At 39.4% G+C, this 14,470-nt stretch overlaps 1 protein-coding gene across 1 annotated transcript in view; it reads left to right on the top strand.

Annotated features, from left to right (window-relative positions):
• The window catches only part of LOC127436297 (glucose-6-phosphate isomerase-like), a 35,732-nt gene extending 21,928 nt beyond the window's left edge, over positions 1 to 13,804 (top strand). The window contains exons 11-18 of the mRNA XM_051690369.1: positions 420 to 463; positions 2,517 to 2,669; positions 9,941 to 10,070; positions 10,207 to 10,283; positions 10,419 to 10,547; positions 11,932 to 12,007; positions 12,092 to 12,158; positions 13,370 to 13,804. Of these exons, the coding sequence (XP_051546329.1) occupies positions 420 to 463; positions 2,517 to 2,669; positions 9,941 to 10,070; positions 10,207 to 10,283; positions 10,419 to 10,547; positions 11,932 to 12,007; positions 12,092 to 12,158; positions 13,370 to 13,493 (800 nt within the window). The 3' untranslated portion in view covers positions 13,494 to 13,804. The remainder of the gene's footprint in view (positions 1 to 419; positions 464 to 2,516; positions 2,670 to 9,940; positions 10,071 to 10,206; positions 10,284 to 10,418; positions 10,548 to 11,931; positions 12,008 to 12,091; positions 12,159 to 13,369) is intronic.
• Positions 13,805 to 14,470: the final 666 nt, after the last annotated feature.

The raw sequence follows: 14,470 nt of genomic DNA, 5'->3' as shown, positions 1-14,470 counted from the left end.
GTGTTTTTGTACTTGTGTAGAGTATGTTTCTGGCCAAACTCCTGCCTGAATAAAATGTGACCGTGAAAAAGAACACTAATGTAGCATCTTGCATAAATACTGTTCCTAGATAGCACATGTACATCTCCGAGATGTCGGTTTTAGATCTTTTCATCTGGAAAGCATCACAATATAATTAACATCTGCTAAACATCTTAAAAAGATCAGATTTACAAACATTCTAAATCATAAACATCTCAAAGACATCTGATGAATGTCTTATTAACATCCGAGACACTTATTGACATACGTCTTGTAGAAGTACTGTAGATGTTTTCCAGATGTAAACACACGTCAAATAGACGTCTGAGTGATGTACGTGTGCTATCAGGTTTTATGTCTCTATTTTATCCAGTAATGTTGTTTGTGATGTTCTGCAGGTTTTGACAACTTCGAGCAGCTTCTAGCTGGTGCTCATTGGATGGTAAGTAGGATTACATTATATATCACCAATCTACAGTAGCCCCAAAGTGAAACTCGTGCCACACTTAATGTATGAATTTCTTTGCATTATACTACAAAACATCAAACCAAGAGGCATATGTTTTAAAGACGGCACAAGCAAACTGTTCAAGAAAAATATCTCAGAATAATTCTTAGGCAATGCAATATTGTGACACTTTCTGGTTGTCAAATGTTAGTGGAACATAATGATAGTCAATGTGCTGAATTACACCTGTGCGAACTTGAGGGGGACTGACGTTATATTAGGGATGTCATAAAATATTGATCGGCACGTTATTTTATCAATATATTTTTGAGGCATCGATATATTCAAATTAGCCGACATTTAAATTAGAAGCTTAATTTGCGTGCTTCTAAATTGCGTGCTAATACCGGTCACGGTCAGGAAAGGTACCGCTTACACACGTATATTATAGTTGATGTTGACATTGTGTAGGGGTTTATTCATGTCAAACTACACACACACAAACACAATGAGCTGAAGAGGCACAGAAGATGGCAGTCCAAAGTTACAAAGTTTTTTGTATTTCTTGGAGAATGAGCGCTGTTGAGTTTGGTGTATGAAACTGGTGTAACTGCGCAAACTGAAAGATTACAAATGGTGATGCTTATTATGCAATTTCTCTGTATTTGGCTTTGAATAGGTCTTATATTCAAGCTGTCAAACAACAAAAAGACACACTTGTAACTAAAAAAACATTGTGTTGGCTATATGAAAGATACATATGCACAGTATATCATCCAGCAATGCCTAGAATAATTCATCTTTGACCTTTGATAATGATTTGGGTCAGATTTTATGGAAAACTATGCAGTTTGCGCTTTGTGGCACTGCAGAATTTTGACGCTGAGCACTGGCAGTGTGTGCGTACCTTTTGTAGAAAAAAAGTGTTTCGAATCTTAGAACGTGGCATGTCAGCCGCCAGAAGCGTCCGATGTGCGATTCCCCTTTCATTTACCCTGCCGCTCACACTTTACCAAAGTTGTGTTGAGAAACATGTTTGAAAAGAAAAAAAGTCTATTTTGCAACGAGCAGCCCAATTTATTTCTTTAAAAAATCCAGATATATGTATATCAATAATCATCGGAAAAATCGTACATTTATCGATGCCTCCCAAGCCTACTTAATACATCCACTAAAAATCACCGTGACACCAGTTGATTACATTTACATGTAGTCATTTAGCAGATGCTTTTATCCAAAGCAACTTACAAGTGAAGAATACAGCTAAATCTAATCATCCTAAGAAGGTACATGGGATATGAGAAGTGCTGCAAACATTAAATTTTTGCCCAGAGAGTAAAGTGAGAGACAGTGGTGAAAGAATTGTATTTATTTATTTAAAATGGGGAAGATGGCTAGTGCATTAATAGGATTGGGCCAAGTGCTCACTGAAGAAAAATGTAGATGTCTTTTAGATGTTTCTTGAAGGTTGCAAGAGAATCAGCTGCTCTGGTGGAGTTTGGAAAGACATTGTACCAGCAAGAAACTGTGGAAGGGAAAGTCCGGGTAAAGTGATTTTGTGCCTCTATAGGATAGTGCCTCAATTCGCCGCTCATCCACCAATCGCAGGCTTCTGGAGGGTATAGAGTTGGAGAAATGAGTGTAAATAGTGGAATGCGGAGCCACTGGCTGTTCTATATGCGCGCATCAGTGCCTTGAACTTGATGCATGCAACCTGTGGCAGCCATTGCAGTAAGATGAAGAGAGTCGTGAAGTGCACTGCCTTGGGAACTTATTGCAAAAATGGCTCCGAAAAGTGAAATTTGTTGTGAGAAAATCTCACAAGCATCTGTTTGCAGATGACACTTACTCTGTTATTTTGTCATTTAATGCAATGTCTTTTTTAAGTGTTACTTAACTGTCCATATCCTTTCAGGACCACTGTATATGATTAACATTACTGGGTGTATTCTTAAAACTCCCCAGTGTATGGTTTGGAATGTTTTATATCTTTTGTATCAGTAAGTCAATGTTGCTGGCAGTAAACACTCTGTGCTCTTTCTATCAGGATAATCATTTCCGCTCAGCTCCTCTGGAGCACAATGCTCCGGTCATACTGGCTCTGCTCGGCGTCTGGTACGTCAACTTCTTCCAGGCCGAGACACACGCCCTGCTGCCCTATGACCAGTACATGCACCGCTTTGCAGCATACTTCCAACAGGTCAGTCTGATCACATCACGTATCAGGAAATTACATCAAAGCTTTGTTTCTGATATTTGAAGATATCAAAAGTACCAATTTAGTTCTAACATAAACAAATGTAATGATACCAGTCTTTCTACAGTACCGGTAGTACTGAGTGCAGACTTAATTCGGTACCCGAATAGGACTTGCAGTGTAAATGCAGCCTAATTGACCTGCTTGAAATAAACAGTGTTCGCAAGACAATGGTAAATACTCGCTGGATAACTTAATTTTTTTAAATTAAGCATTTAGCTTTAGAATAATTTTAATAAGTCCCTACAGTCTAAACCATACAGCTAATTTCTCAGTCAAACTCCGGCACCATTGGATCTGTATTAATCATTATTTATAGGTCTCTAATGACTTCCTGAGCCTATGTCCTACAAAAAAAATATGTTCTCTCTAAACATTTTTTCTCTCAAATGTTTTTTCTCCTCAAGAGGCAACACATGAGAAATTATTTTTTGCTTACTAGCTAACAATTCTCATGCTGTAACTACCTCGGCCACCAGGTGCCACCATCACAGGGTTCCTGCGGATCCTTTAAAAGTCTTAAAATTTAAGGTCATAAAAAGTCTTAAATATTTTAAATGATACAGCAAAAGTCTTAATTATCATTTAAAGAGGTTTTAAATTTGGGGGCGGAAAGACAGGAATCGTGATATGAACTAATGTGATAAACTTACGATTTAAATAAATGCATGCGCCGCATCCTTCAGAGTGAAAACGCAACACTGTTGTATTTTCTCCAAGCACGTGGGGGCTTATGAGTGTTTTCATCTGTTGCAGAGCAGTTCATAATCATTAGGTCATTAGCTATCACTAATGATCAACTGTTGATGATGATGATTTAGTGTTGATGAAATATGACAATGTTTACTTTTAATTGTTTATATTGTAATACGTTATAGGTTATACATTTGATGTCCCTTATTTGTTTGAATGAGCAGCTTGAAGCAGTGAAGCGCAAACATTTCAAAATAAGAGTCCCCGGTGTATTTCAGCCTTTAAAGTTAAAACTTCAGCACTATGAATCAAATCTTTCAAAGTGCATCTGGAATTTAATTCAATTTGGACTCTTGTAGCCTCTGTCTGGCCTTCCCCATCACAGGAAGGAAAGACTAAGAACATTTAATATAGGCTTTTGATTTGTAACAAATTAATTGCCTTTCCTTCAAATCCAATATTGGTCAACCTCTAATTTGTATTATTTATATAATGGTACATAAACCAATTTTAATGTGATATAAATGTGAAAAACATGTCTTGAGTATTTTAAACTTGCATATATTCTACCCTGTTTTACTGATATGCAGTGTTAAGGCCATGTTGAATGTGTGCCCCTGCCTGTTTAAGTAAGAGTCTCTGATGCATAATTTATTTTGAGATTATGTGGGTTTGTTTTGGTATGGGGATACGGTATTAATTTTATTTGTTCAGGTCTTGGAAAAGGTCATAAAAAGTCTTACATTTGTTTTTAAAAACTCTGCAGCAACCCTGTATCAGTAAGCATGAAATCTTATGCTTACAAGTAGGGATGTGCGGAATGACTAATTTCACTGACGTTTAAATGAAAATTTTGAAGTTGACTAGTCTAAAGAGAAACCAACTTTCAGAAAACAGTAAAAAAAAAATTTAATACTTTAAATAAAATACTAATCTATTCCAAATCCAATGCTAAATTCCACTGAAAAGGGGCATTTATCTGCGATGTGCTCGCCTTGATTTATTCAATACTGAACATGACATGCATTCACTGAATCAACATTAGCGAATATTTAACAGACATATTTATTGAAAACAACTGAATGAATAGTGCAGGATCAATGGAACAACCATTAAAAGCCTGTTCTAAATGGAAATCACCAAGTAAAAGTTACTTAACATATTAAAACAGGACGTTGAAAATAATTAACAGGTAAGCCAAATCTATGAGAGAGAAAAAAAAATTTACTGAAAAGTTGCGCATATTTCACGACATGCAGTCGTGCATTAGCCATTGATCTAATATGACAGCTGTTCGGTAAAGAACGTCAACCAATAACAGTTACGATGTAAAATTTTTTTTAAAATAAATAGCTATAGGATAGAAAAAATAGGCCTGTGATGTAGCCTACAATAAACCTAATGTATTCTAAACATGACGTGCACACAGAATAAAAGATAGTTTAACCCGTTAAGCAGTCGACACCTCGTTGAAAATAGCCTTCTTAATCAGCAGATTAAAAAAATTGCATACCTAGTCTAAAACAGTTCATTTCTAGGCTACTAACTCAAAAGCATAATTTTTTTGATGAGTAAAATTAACACGTTGACATGGTCTGGTGAAAGACGGGACTTAACTCACCTAAGGCGGTTGTCCTGAAAATGCACAGATGTAAAGAAGACTCAAATGTGAAAAAATCCATAGGGACTTTCAAACATTTGGAAAGCCGATTCCCGCACCACCGAAGACATTTCGTAACTACTTTGCTGAGTTCGCTTGTTTAGTGAGAGAGGGAAGAATCACGTGCAGCCTGAGGTGAAATTAAACTCTGTATCTGCTCCAGATATCCTCTTTTTAAAATAATATTTGTATTATTAATTCTATTTAAAATATGTAACATTAATATGACAGTAATTTAAGTGCAGCCTCTGTAAAAATATAAAGCCAAATGTAAATGTGTAAAAATTATTATCAGTTTAATGGGGGGGAAATATTAACCGACTAGTAATTCCAGTGTCGACTAGCAGCATCAGAACCGTTTAGTCGACTAGTCTCGCACATCCCTACTTACACGGTGACAGATGACAGCTGTGGTACTTGATCTGTTGATTTATAGTTGTATAAACTGATAAGAATGTTTTGCAAATCTTAATCAAGGACAGAAACATATAATGTTTGAGAGTCTACTAATACTTGAAATCCCACAATTAAATGAATATATGTCAGGTTGCATATGTTTCATATGGCATTCGTTGTCAAGTGGGACAACTGGAGTTATTTCTGGTTGTTTAATGACATTCACGGTAATATCGATGCTGCCATTGATATTGTTCTTTTTTTCATTTGTTGGCCCATGTAAGCATGCACTAGATAGACGTCTTTGACTGTTGCAACGCCTCTCGCTGTGTTTTCAGTGCTGTGATTTAAAGGGATGACTCGTGTTAATGTTGCCCAAATCAATGACCTCTTTGGAGTGATGCGTCAGCTTCACTGGTACCATTGCACCATGTAGAGTTAAAGGAGATGCTTGAGGAAATTGTGTACGCTTAGTGTTCAGACAACATCTGTTAAAAACAGTGAAAACCTCACTGGCCACATCCACACTAAACCATTTTTGCTTAAACTCTGTTTTCAGTTTTCTAACATCAGCATTTCCAAAGTATGCGCTAATGGAACACGTTTTTGGTACAATACGTGTTTCAGTGGAGGAAAATGGTGTTCTAGTATGGATGTAAGGTGTAATAGTAGCTAAATTTATATTTTGAAATTAAAACGTATTAGTGTGGACGTCAAATCAAATCAAATCACTTTATTGTCACACAGCCATATACACAAGTGCAATGGTGTGTGAAATTCTTGGGTGCAGTTCTGATCAACATAGCAGTCGTGACAGTGATGAGACATATACCAATTTACAATAACATCAAATTAACACAACGCAATTTAAACATCTGTTATACATAATTAAACTCGACTTAAAACATCAAATTAACACAACACAATTTAAACATCTGTTATACACAATTACACTCAACAATATACAAATAATAACATACACTGTACAGTATACAATATGCTGTTTTTGTTTTTTTTTGTTTTTTACTATATAGATACTATATAGATACACATTATTCAATAAAAATTAAAATATATATGAAAAAAGTATATATATAGAATGTACAGTATTGTACTGTATTGACATTCAGGCTGTCGGTTGATAGTCAGTTGTTAAGTGAGACATAATATAATGACAGTAATATAATTTATGACAGTCCGGTGTGAGATAAAAGAGTAATAAAGTGCAGGGCTGATGTATTTTGATCGTGGGAGATCAAGAGTTCAGAAGTCTGATTGCTTGGGGGAAGAAGCTATCATGGAGTCGGCTGGTGCGGGTCCTGATGCTGCGATACCGCCTACCTGATGGTAGCAGTGAGAACAGCCCATGGCTCGGGTGGCTGGAGTCTCTGATGATCCTCCGAGCTTTTTTCACACACCGCCTTGTATATATTTCCTGGAGGGAGGGAAGCTCACCTCCGATGATGTGTTTGGCAGTTCGCACCACCCTTTGCAGTGCTTTGCGGTTGTGGGCAGTGCTATTGCCGTACCAGGCGGAGATACAGCCAGTCAGGATGCTCTCCACAGTGCAGGTGTAGAACCGTGTGAGGATGTGGCGGTTCATTCCAAACTTCCTCAGCCGTCTCAGGAAGAAGAGGCGCTGATGAGCCTTCTTCACAACGACTTCAGTGTGGACGGACCATGTGAGTTCCTCAGTGATGTGGACACCCAGGAACTTGAAGCTGCTGACTCTCTCCACTGGTGCTCCATTGATGGTGATTGGACTGTGTTCTCTGTCTTTTCTCCTGAAGTCCACCACAAGCTCCTTTGTCTTACTGACGTTGAGGGAGAGGTTGTGCTCCTGACACCAGTGTGTCAGAGTGTGCACCTCCTCTCTGTAGGCTGTTTCATCATTGTCAGTGATCAGACCTACCACCGTCGTGTCATCAGCAAACTTAATGATGGCATTGGAGTTATGTGTTGCCACACAGTCATGTGTGTACAGGGAATACAGTAGTGGGCTGAGAACACAGCCCTGTGGGGCTCCAGTGTTGAGGGTCAGTGATGAGGAGATGTTGCTGCCTATTCTAACCACCTGGCGTCTGCTTGACAGGAAGTCCAGGATCCAGCTGCACAGCGAGCTGTTTAAGCCCAGAGCCCGGAGTTTCTCATCTAGCTTGGAGGGCACTATGGTGTTGAATGCTGAGCTGTAGTCTACAAACAGCATTCTCACATAAGTGTTCTTTTTTTCCAGGTGGGAGAGAGCAGTGTGTATTGTAGATGCAATGGCATCATCAGTGGAGCGGTTGTTGCGGTAAGCAAACTGCAGCGGGTCAAGATTGAGTGGTAATACAGAGCAGATGTAATCTCTGATTAGTCTCTCAAAACATTTGCTGATGATGGGGGTCAGAGCAACAGGACGCCAGTCATTTAAACAAGTTATTTTCGATTGTTTTGGAACAGGCACAATGGTGGATGTTTTAAAGCATGTGGGGACTACAGACAAAGAGAGGGAAAGGTTGAAAATGTCCGTAAAAACACCAGCCAGCTGGTTCGCGCACGCTCTGATGACGCGGCCCGGAATGCCGTCTGGACCCGCGGCTTTGCGGATATTCACCCGTCGGAAGGATCGGGTTACATCCGCTACAGAGACGGAGAGTGAACTAACCTCTGTAGCTTCGGCCGCGAGAGCTCTCTCCGCGAGGGCGGTGTTATTTCCCTCGAAACGAGCATAAAAAGTATTTAGCTCATCCGGTAGAGAGGCAGCGGTGTTCACAGCGGAGTTTTTATTCCCTTTAAAGTCCATGATGATGTTAATTCCCTGCCACATGCTTCTAGAGTTGGTGGTGTTAAACTGTCCTTCAATCTTACTCCTGTACTGGCGTTTTGCTGTTTTGATAGTTTTTCGGAGGGCATAACTGGCTTGTTTATGCTCCTCCGCGTTCCCGGAATTAAAAGCGGAGGTCCGCACATTAAGTGCCGCGCGAACATCGCTGTTGATCCACGGCTTCTGATTCGGATAGATTCGCACAGTTCTGGTCGGAATCACTTCCTCTACACACGTTCTGATGAAACACATTACGCTATCAGCGTAAAGCTCGATGTCGTCATCAGAGGCGGACCGGAACATCTCCCAGTCCGTGCGATCAAAACAGTCTTGTAGCGTAGAGTCTGATTGGTCCGACCAGCACTGGATCGTTCTGAGGGTGGGTGCTTCCTGTTTCAGTTTCTGCCTGTAAGCGGGCAGAAGCAGAATGGAAGAGTGGTCCGATTTGCCAAATGGTGGGCGGGGGAGGGATTTGTAGCCATCCCGGAACGGAGAGTAGCAATGGTCCAAAACCCGGTCCCCTCGTGTGTTGAAACTAATGTGCTGGTGATATTTTGGTGCGACTGATTTTAAACTGGCTTTATTAAAGTCCCCGGTCACAATGAACGCGGCCTCAGGGTGCGCGGTTTCCTGCTCACTTATACTCCCATACAGTTCCTTGAGTGCCCGGTCTGTGTCGGCTTGTGGGGGGATGTACACAGCAGTGATAATGACCGCTGTGAATTCCCTCGGTAGCCAGAATGGTCGACACAGAAGCATAAGAAATTCCAGATCAGGAGAACAGAAAGACTTGATGGAATGTACGTTCCTCTGATCACACCAGGATTTGTTGATCATAAAACATACACCACCTCCTCTAGTTTTACCTGAGAGGTCTTTCGCTCTGTCCGCTCGGAGCATGGAGAACCCCGCGGGTTCAATGGCTGAGTCTGGAATCTCCGCAGACATCCAAGTTTCCGTAAGGCAGATAACGCAGCAGTCCCTCGTCTCTCGTTGAAAAGAGATCCGCGCTTTCAGCTCGCAGAGCTTGTTATCCAGAGACTGAACATTTGCCAGTAGAATAGTGGGTAGCGGGGGTCGATTTGCGCGGCGTCTTACTCTGATGAGAACGCCGGCTCTGTTTCCCCTTTTCCTCCTGCGTTTCCGCGGCCGTGCTGCCCAGACAAAGGGCTCTGCTTGCGTGTTTGTAAACAGCGGGTCTGCATTGAGGAATGTGAAGTCCGGTTTACGGACGTGGCATTTAAATGATGTTAACCGGTTAATAACATTATTATTTTGTTCCAATAATTTTTCATAAAAACAAAGAATTTATCACAGTAAACTTTCGGAATTACTCCATGTCATGTTGGCTGAAAAAAATTAGGCTGCGGAACATCGGAGTCAGAATGAAAAAAATACAGTTTCTGCTTGGAACGAACCAAAATTAAAAATATTTAGTTTCTAATCCATGTATTTAAATTAAAAAAAAATATTTGAATTTCATTTGTTAATATTAATATTTACCCTTTTAAATTGATGAGTGTTCAAAAGCACATTAGTTTTTGCTGTTGTATTGAAATTGGTATGGTGAATCTTGAAATTTTACTGAAATGTTAGTATCGTAACAACCCTAGAACAATTGCTCTTGTGTGATTAATGATATATGTATTGATCTGTCAGGGAGACATGGAGTCCAACGGCAAATACATCACCAAGTCTGGCACTCGTGTGAATTACCACACTGGACCCATTGTCTGGGGGGAACCAGGAACCAACGGACAGCATGCGTTCTACCAGCTCATTCACCAGGGTCAGTCATCTGAATGGAATAGTTCCTACTTTAATTTGCATGTTAATGTCCATATCTGTTGTCTGTTAGGACTTTCCTTTTGCCTGTGCTGTTTGAGGTATCAAAGTAGATCAAATGTATGTCTGTCTTTCTGCAGGCACTCGCTTGATTCCCGCCGACTTCCTCATTCCCGCTCAGACTCAACATCCAATCAGAGATAATCTACATCACAAGGTGCACCAGCTCTCTATGTGTCTCTAAATGCGACTTTGTTTCTGGCTCTCTTGGACATATGATTTCACAGATACTATTGCATGTTATTTGAGCCAGTGTTTCTCTAAGCATTATGTTACATCCAATCTGTTGTAGATCTTGATGGCAAACTTCCTGGCTCAAACAGAGGCTCTGATGAGAGGAAAGACTTCTGATGAGGCCAGGAAAGAGCTGCAGTCTGCTGGGATGAGTGAGGATGCTCTGGAGAAACTCTTGCCACATAAAGTGAGTGGCTTTTTACTGTAAACCATATTTCATATCTACATTTATATCCGTTCTTTTTAAAACTATCTGAAATGGAGGTTGTTAGGCATGTTTTGCATCATAGCTGTGGCCTAGCCTTGGTTCACATACATTGTGAAAGCAAAGCGCTTCAGGTTCACTTTTTCACATTTGCGCAATTGTATTTTAGTAAATAAGCTGTGTGGAAAACATTAGGCTTCTTCATTACTTTTAACTAGATTTTGAATCAAATTGGCTACAATGGATGTTTGGTTGAAAGCCATTTCTACGCAAAAACATAAATATTGAGCTTAGGGCTGTCGTTTTAATGCGTTGCTTCAGTGTGATTAATTGTATAAAAAAATAATGTTAAAATTAACACAATCATGCCACTGGATCATAATAAGAAATGTTCACCTTCATGTTTTTACGAGTCTTGTTCAGTAGGGGGCAGTTAGTGCAACTCTAGCTGTACAGGCAACAGACAACAAAGACAGTTCAGCAGACAGCACAAGATGACGATGCGTTCTTGCATTCAAAGACAATTGGACAGAGCGCAACTCCGAATGCAGGGTTTTCGAGATGTTTTGAACTACATTTAACTTGACTCTGTGTCCTAAAATGCTGTTGACCTTGGTTCTCCCTTGGTAAAATAATAGTTGCATGACGCCCCTGGCAGCGCTCATTCACTAAAGCTTGCTGCACATGCAGACTGTATATTTATTTATTAAACGCATCCTTTGCAATTCACAAAACTATCGGATGGCTTCAAGAGACTTTAATATAACGCATGAGTCACATGGACTACTTTAATGGTGCTTTTATGCTATTCTACTCATTAATGCTTGACAGGAACGACCATGACGCACAATTCCAGAGCACTGGAAACGATCTGTATTAATGTGCTTCTGACAGAGTTTTAAAGTTACAATTTCTGTTCAGGTTTTCTGCCCTTTTTTATCTCCCTCTATTCTGGCTGAAAATCTGGTGCATCCTTAATTATTTAATCATTATTTATTGAACTTTTTTTTTTAGGGGACTTTCTCTGCAAATATTGACAAGTAATTTATTTGATTTAAAAAATCAATTGATAGAATATCATAAATAGGCTGGAAAATATTAAGAGAGAATTTGTGTAGCCATATCGCCCAGCCCTTGTATCATATCAGTAAAAAAGTGACCAGAATGACAAAAACAAATATAAAAAAACTTGTTTGCTTAGACATCATTAGTTTTACACCCACTCTACATCCAAAAGTAATATGCACCAATTATTTCACAGACAAGACTGTACAGTTTTCTTGCTATCAAGTGCCTAAAACAAAGCTCTTGAATATCCTTTAAAAATGCTGTTTTGTGCAACCAATGTACTTTTATATTTTTGTAGGTATTCCAAGGAAACAAGCCAAGCAACTCGATCATCTTTAAGAAACTTACACCCTTCATGCTTGGTGCACTGGTTGGTAAGTAAAAACATTGTGCTATACTTGATTTATACATGTTTTTAGACTATACACTCATCTGTTGAATCTGTTCATGTGTCACAGCTATGTATGAGCACAAGATCTTTGTGCAGGGTGTGATGTGGGATATTAACAGCTACGACCAGTGGGGGTGAGTACAATTCAACGTCTTCAGTATTGAGGCTTTGATTGGGTCCAACTTATTTAACAAACAGTAAAAAAGTCAAATTTGTAAAGTTAACACACATGGGCTTCATCAAAGTAAAGAACCAATGAAATGTGGTGCTTAGAGTCAACAGGAAACATTCACAACCCATTTTACTTCCATTATGTGATGCATTTCTGTGTGTAACAAGATATTCAATGAGAATTTTTTAAAGCAGAACTTTATCCTTCTGGAATTGATTGGATGGTGAAAAGTGGTCTCTATATGACAGGTGGCTGGAGGGGAAGGGTTAAAAAAAATAAGAGTGCTTGATGATGTCAGCCGAAAGGTGATGAAAGATTATGAAGACAGTAAGACTTAGAAACAAGTATTATTTACATGTATAAGAAAGTAAATGTGGCCAGTTTTGATTTCATGTTGATTTGGCAACAATTTACTGTTGTTGTAAATGTGTTGCCATTTTTTCATTTAGAGGCCATGTTTCAAATTGAAAGCCATTACTTCATGTTGACTTGGCAACAGTTCACTTCTGTTCTAAATTTAATGCAATTTTTTCCATTGAGAGGTCATGTGTGAACAGGATTAGTTCTCGAAATGCCAGCAAATCAGCCCCAGCAATTGGAAAGCCGTTACTTCTTAGAATAACAGATGTGGTACCTTTTCTGTAAAAGATATTGCAGCAATTTTACACCACTAACAGGTTTCATGTTGAGAACCGATAATCGGTTTGACTGATATTTTTAACCGATATTTGGACTTCCAGGCAACTTGTTCCTTAACGATATCTGTTTACCAATAGAGTTAGACAAAGCCCAAAACAAAGATGAACTCGCACAGTGGATGACAAATTGTGCAAATTCTTAGATTCAAAAAGACAATTTTTTTATTTACATTACTGTAAATGAAGAGCCTTGAACAAGTTTATACTGCCAATAAAACAGGTTATGTTCACCTTTAGAGGTTAGTGATAAATGGTTTAGTTATTACGGTGTCTAAAGGTAGCAATAAAACTATTAAAAATGTTTATGTATATTGGTTATTGGTATTGATCATACATTTTTAAAAAACAATATTGGTTGATCTATAGTGTCAAGTGTGAAAGTGTTGATTGAGTGGGTTGGATGAGTTGGTTGGAGATTCAGCTATAAACTATCTTACATGTCCAGAGAATGATTTATCTCCATCTCTCCTGTCAGGGTTGAGCTTGGCAAGCAGCTGGCCAAGAAGATCGAACCTGAGCTGCAGGATGATGCAGAGGTTCATTCCCATGACTCCTCCACCAATGGACTCATCAGCTTCTTCAAGAAGAACCGCTCTTAAATATCACCTAACCCAGCTCCCAATAACCCCGCCTCTGCTGGCCCCCTCATCCAATGGGATTAGTGAATTATGTATTACACTTGACATAGTTCAGACTCAAAAGGTCTAGCCAAGGAGGATGAGCACTTTATGTCTACTGTATGTCATCTTATATAAGCCATGAGATTGTTGTGTGTTGTGAGAATTTGACTATTGATTTGTCTGTGGACCAGTAAGGGACATCTATACCTTTATGCACTGCTCATTATAGATGAATTTAACATGATCCTTTGGACAAAGGAACCACAATAAATGTATTATTTGTCACTTTGCCTGATTGCTTGTTCTTTTTTTCTGCAAATTCACTTAAAGTTCTATTCTGGGTTCAGTACAAATTAAGCTAAATCGACAGCATTTTGTGGCATAATGTTGATTACCATAAAAAATAATTTCGACTCGGCCCTCCTTTTCTTGAAACAAAAACCTAAGTTATAGTGAGGCACTTAATGGAAGTGAATGGGGCCAAAGGATCATCAACAGCAGCATCTTCATCATCATCGGCACCAGCATGACCTCCCTCTTCCTCAGGAAGTTGAACAAATTTTTGTGACTGCAATTTTGTGGAGAATTGCAGTAACCACTACAACAGCACAGCTTTTGGAGGAGTTCAGCTTCAGGTCGCCACTGGACTTGCTTATGCAGTGAAAACGTTGTTTCCACCTCCACTATAGAGCGTGTCCTTCCATGGGCCTGAATGAACCTCTCCTCTGCAATGGTCGCTGTATGCTGTACAGGTGTTGAGAGGAATTGGCGAAGAGGATATCAACTGTCTCCCAGCAGCCAGCTGTCACCAAAGCCACCCTCTTCAGCCACCTTGTAAATTGCAGAATTGCCCCACACAAGTGTCATTGTGCTTCCAGGCCATTTTCCCACAATGTCAGTGAAGTCCCCTTAGTGATCACACACTACTTGAACATTAATGGCTGGCTAGCCCTTCC

This window comes from Myxocyprinus asiaticus, chromosome 46, assembly GCF_019703515.2.
Source record: "Myxocyprinus asiaticus isolate MX2 ecotype Aquarium Trade chromosome 46, UBuf_Myxa_2, whole genome shotgun sequence".
NCBI classification, from domain to species: Eukaryota; Metazoa; Chordata; class Actinopteri; order Cypriniformes; family Catostomidae; genus Myxocyprinus; species Myxocyprinus asiaticus.
This window is presented reverse-complemented; position numbering and strand designations above follow the sequence as displayed.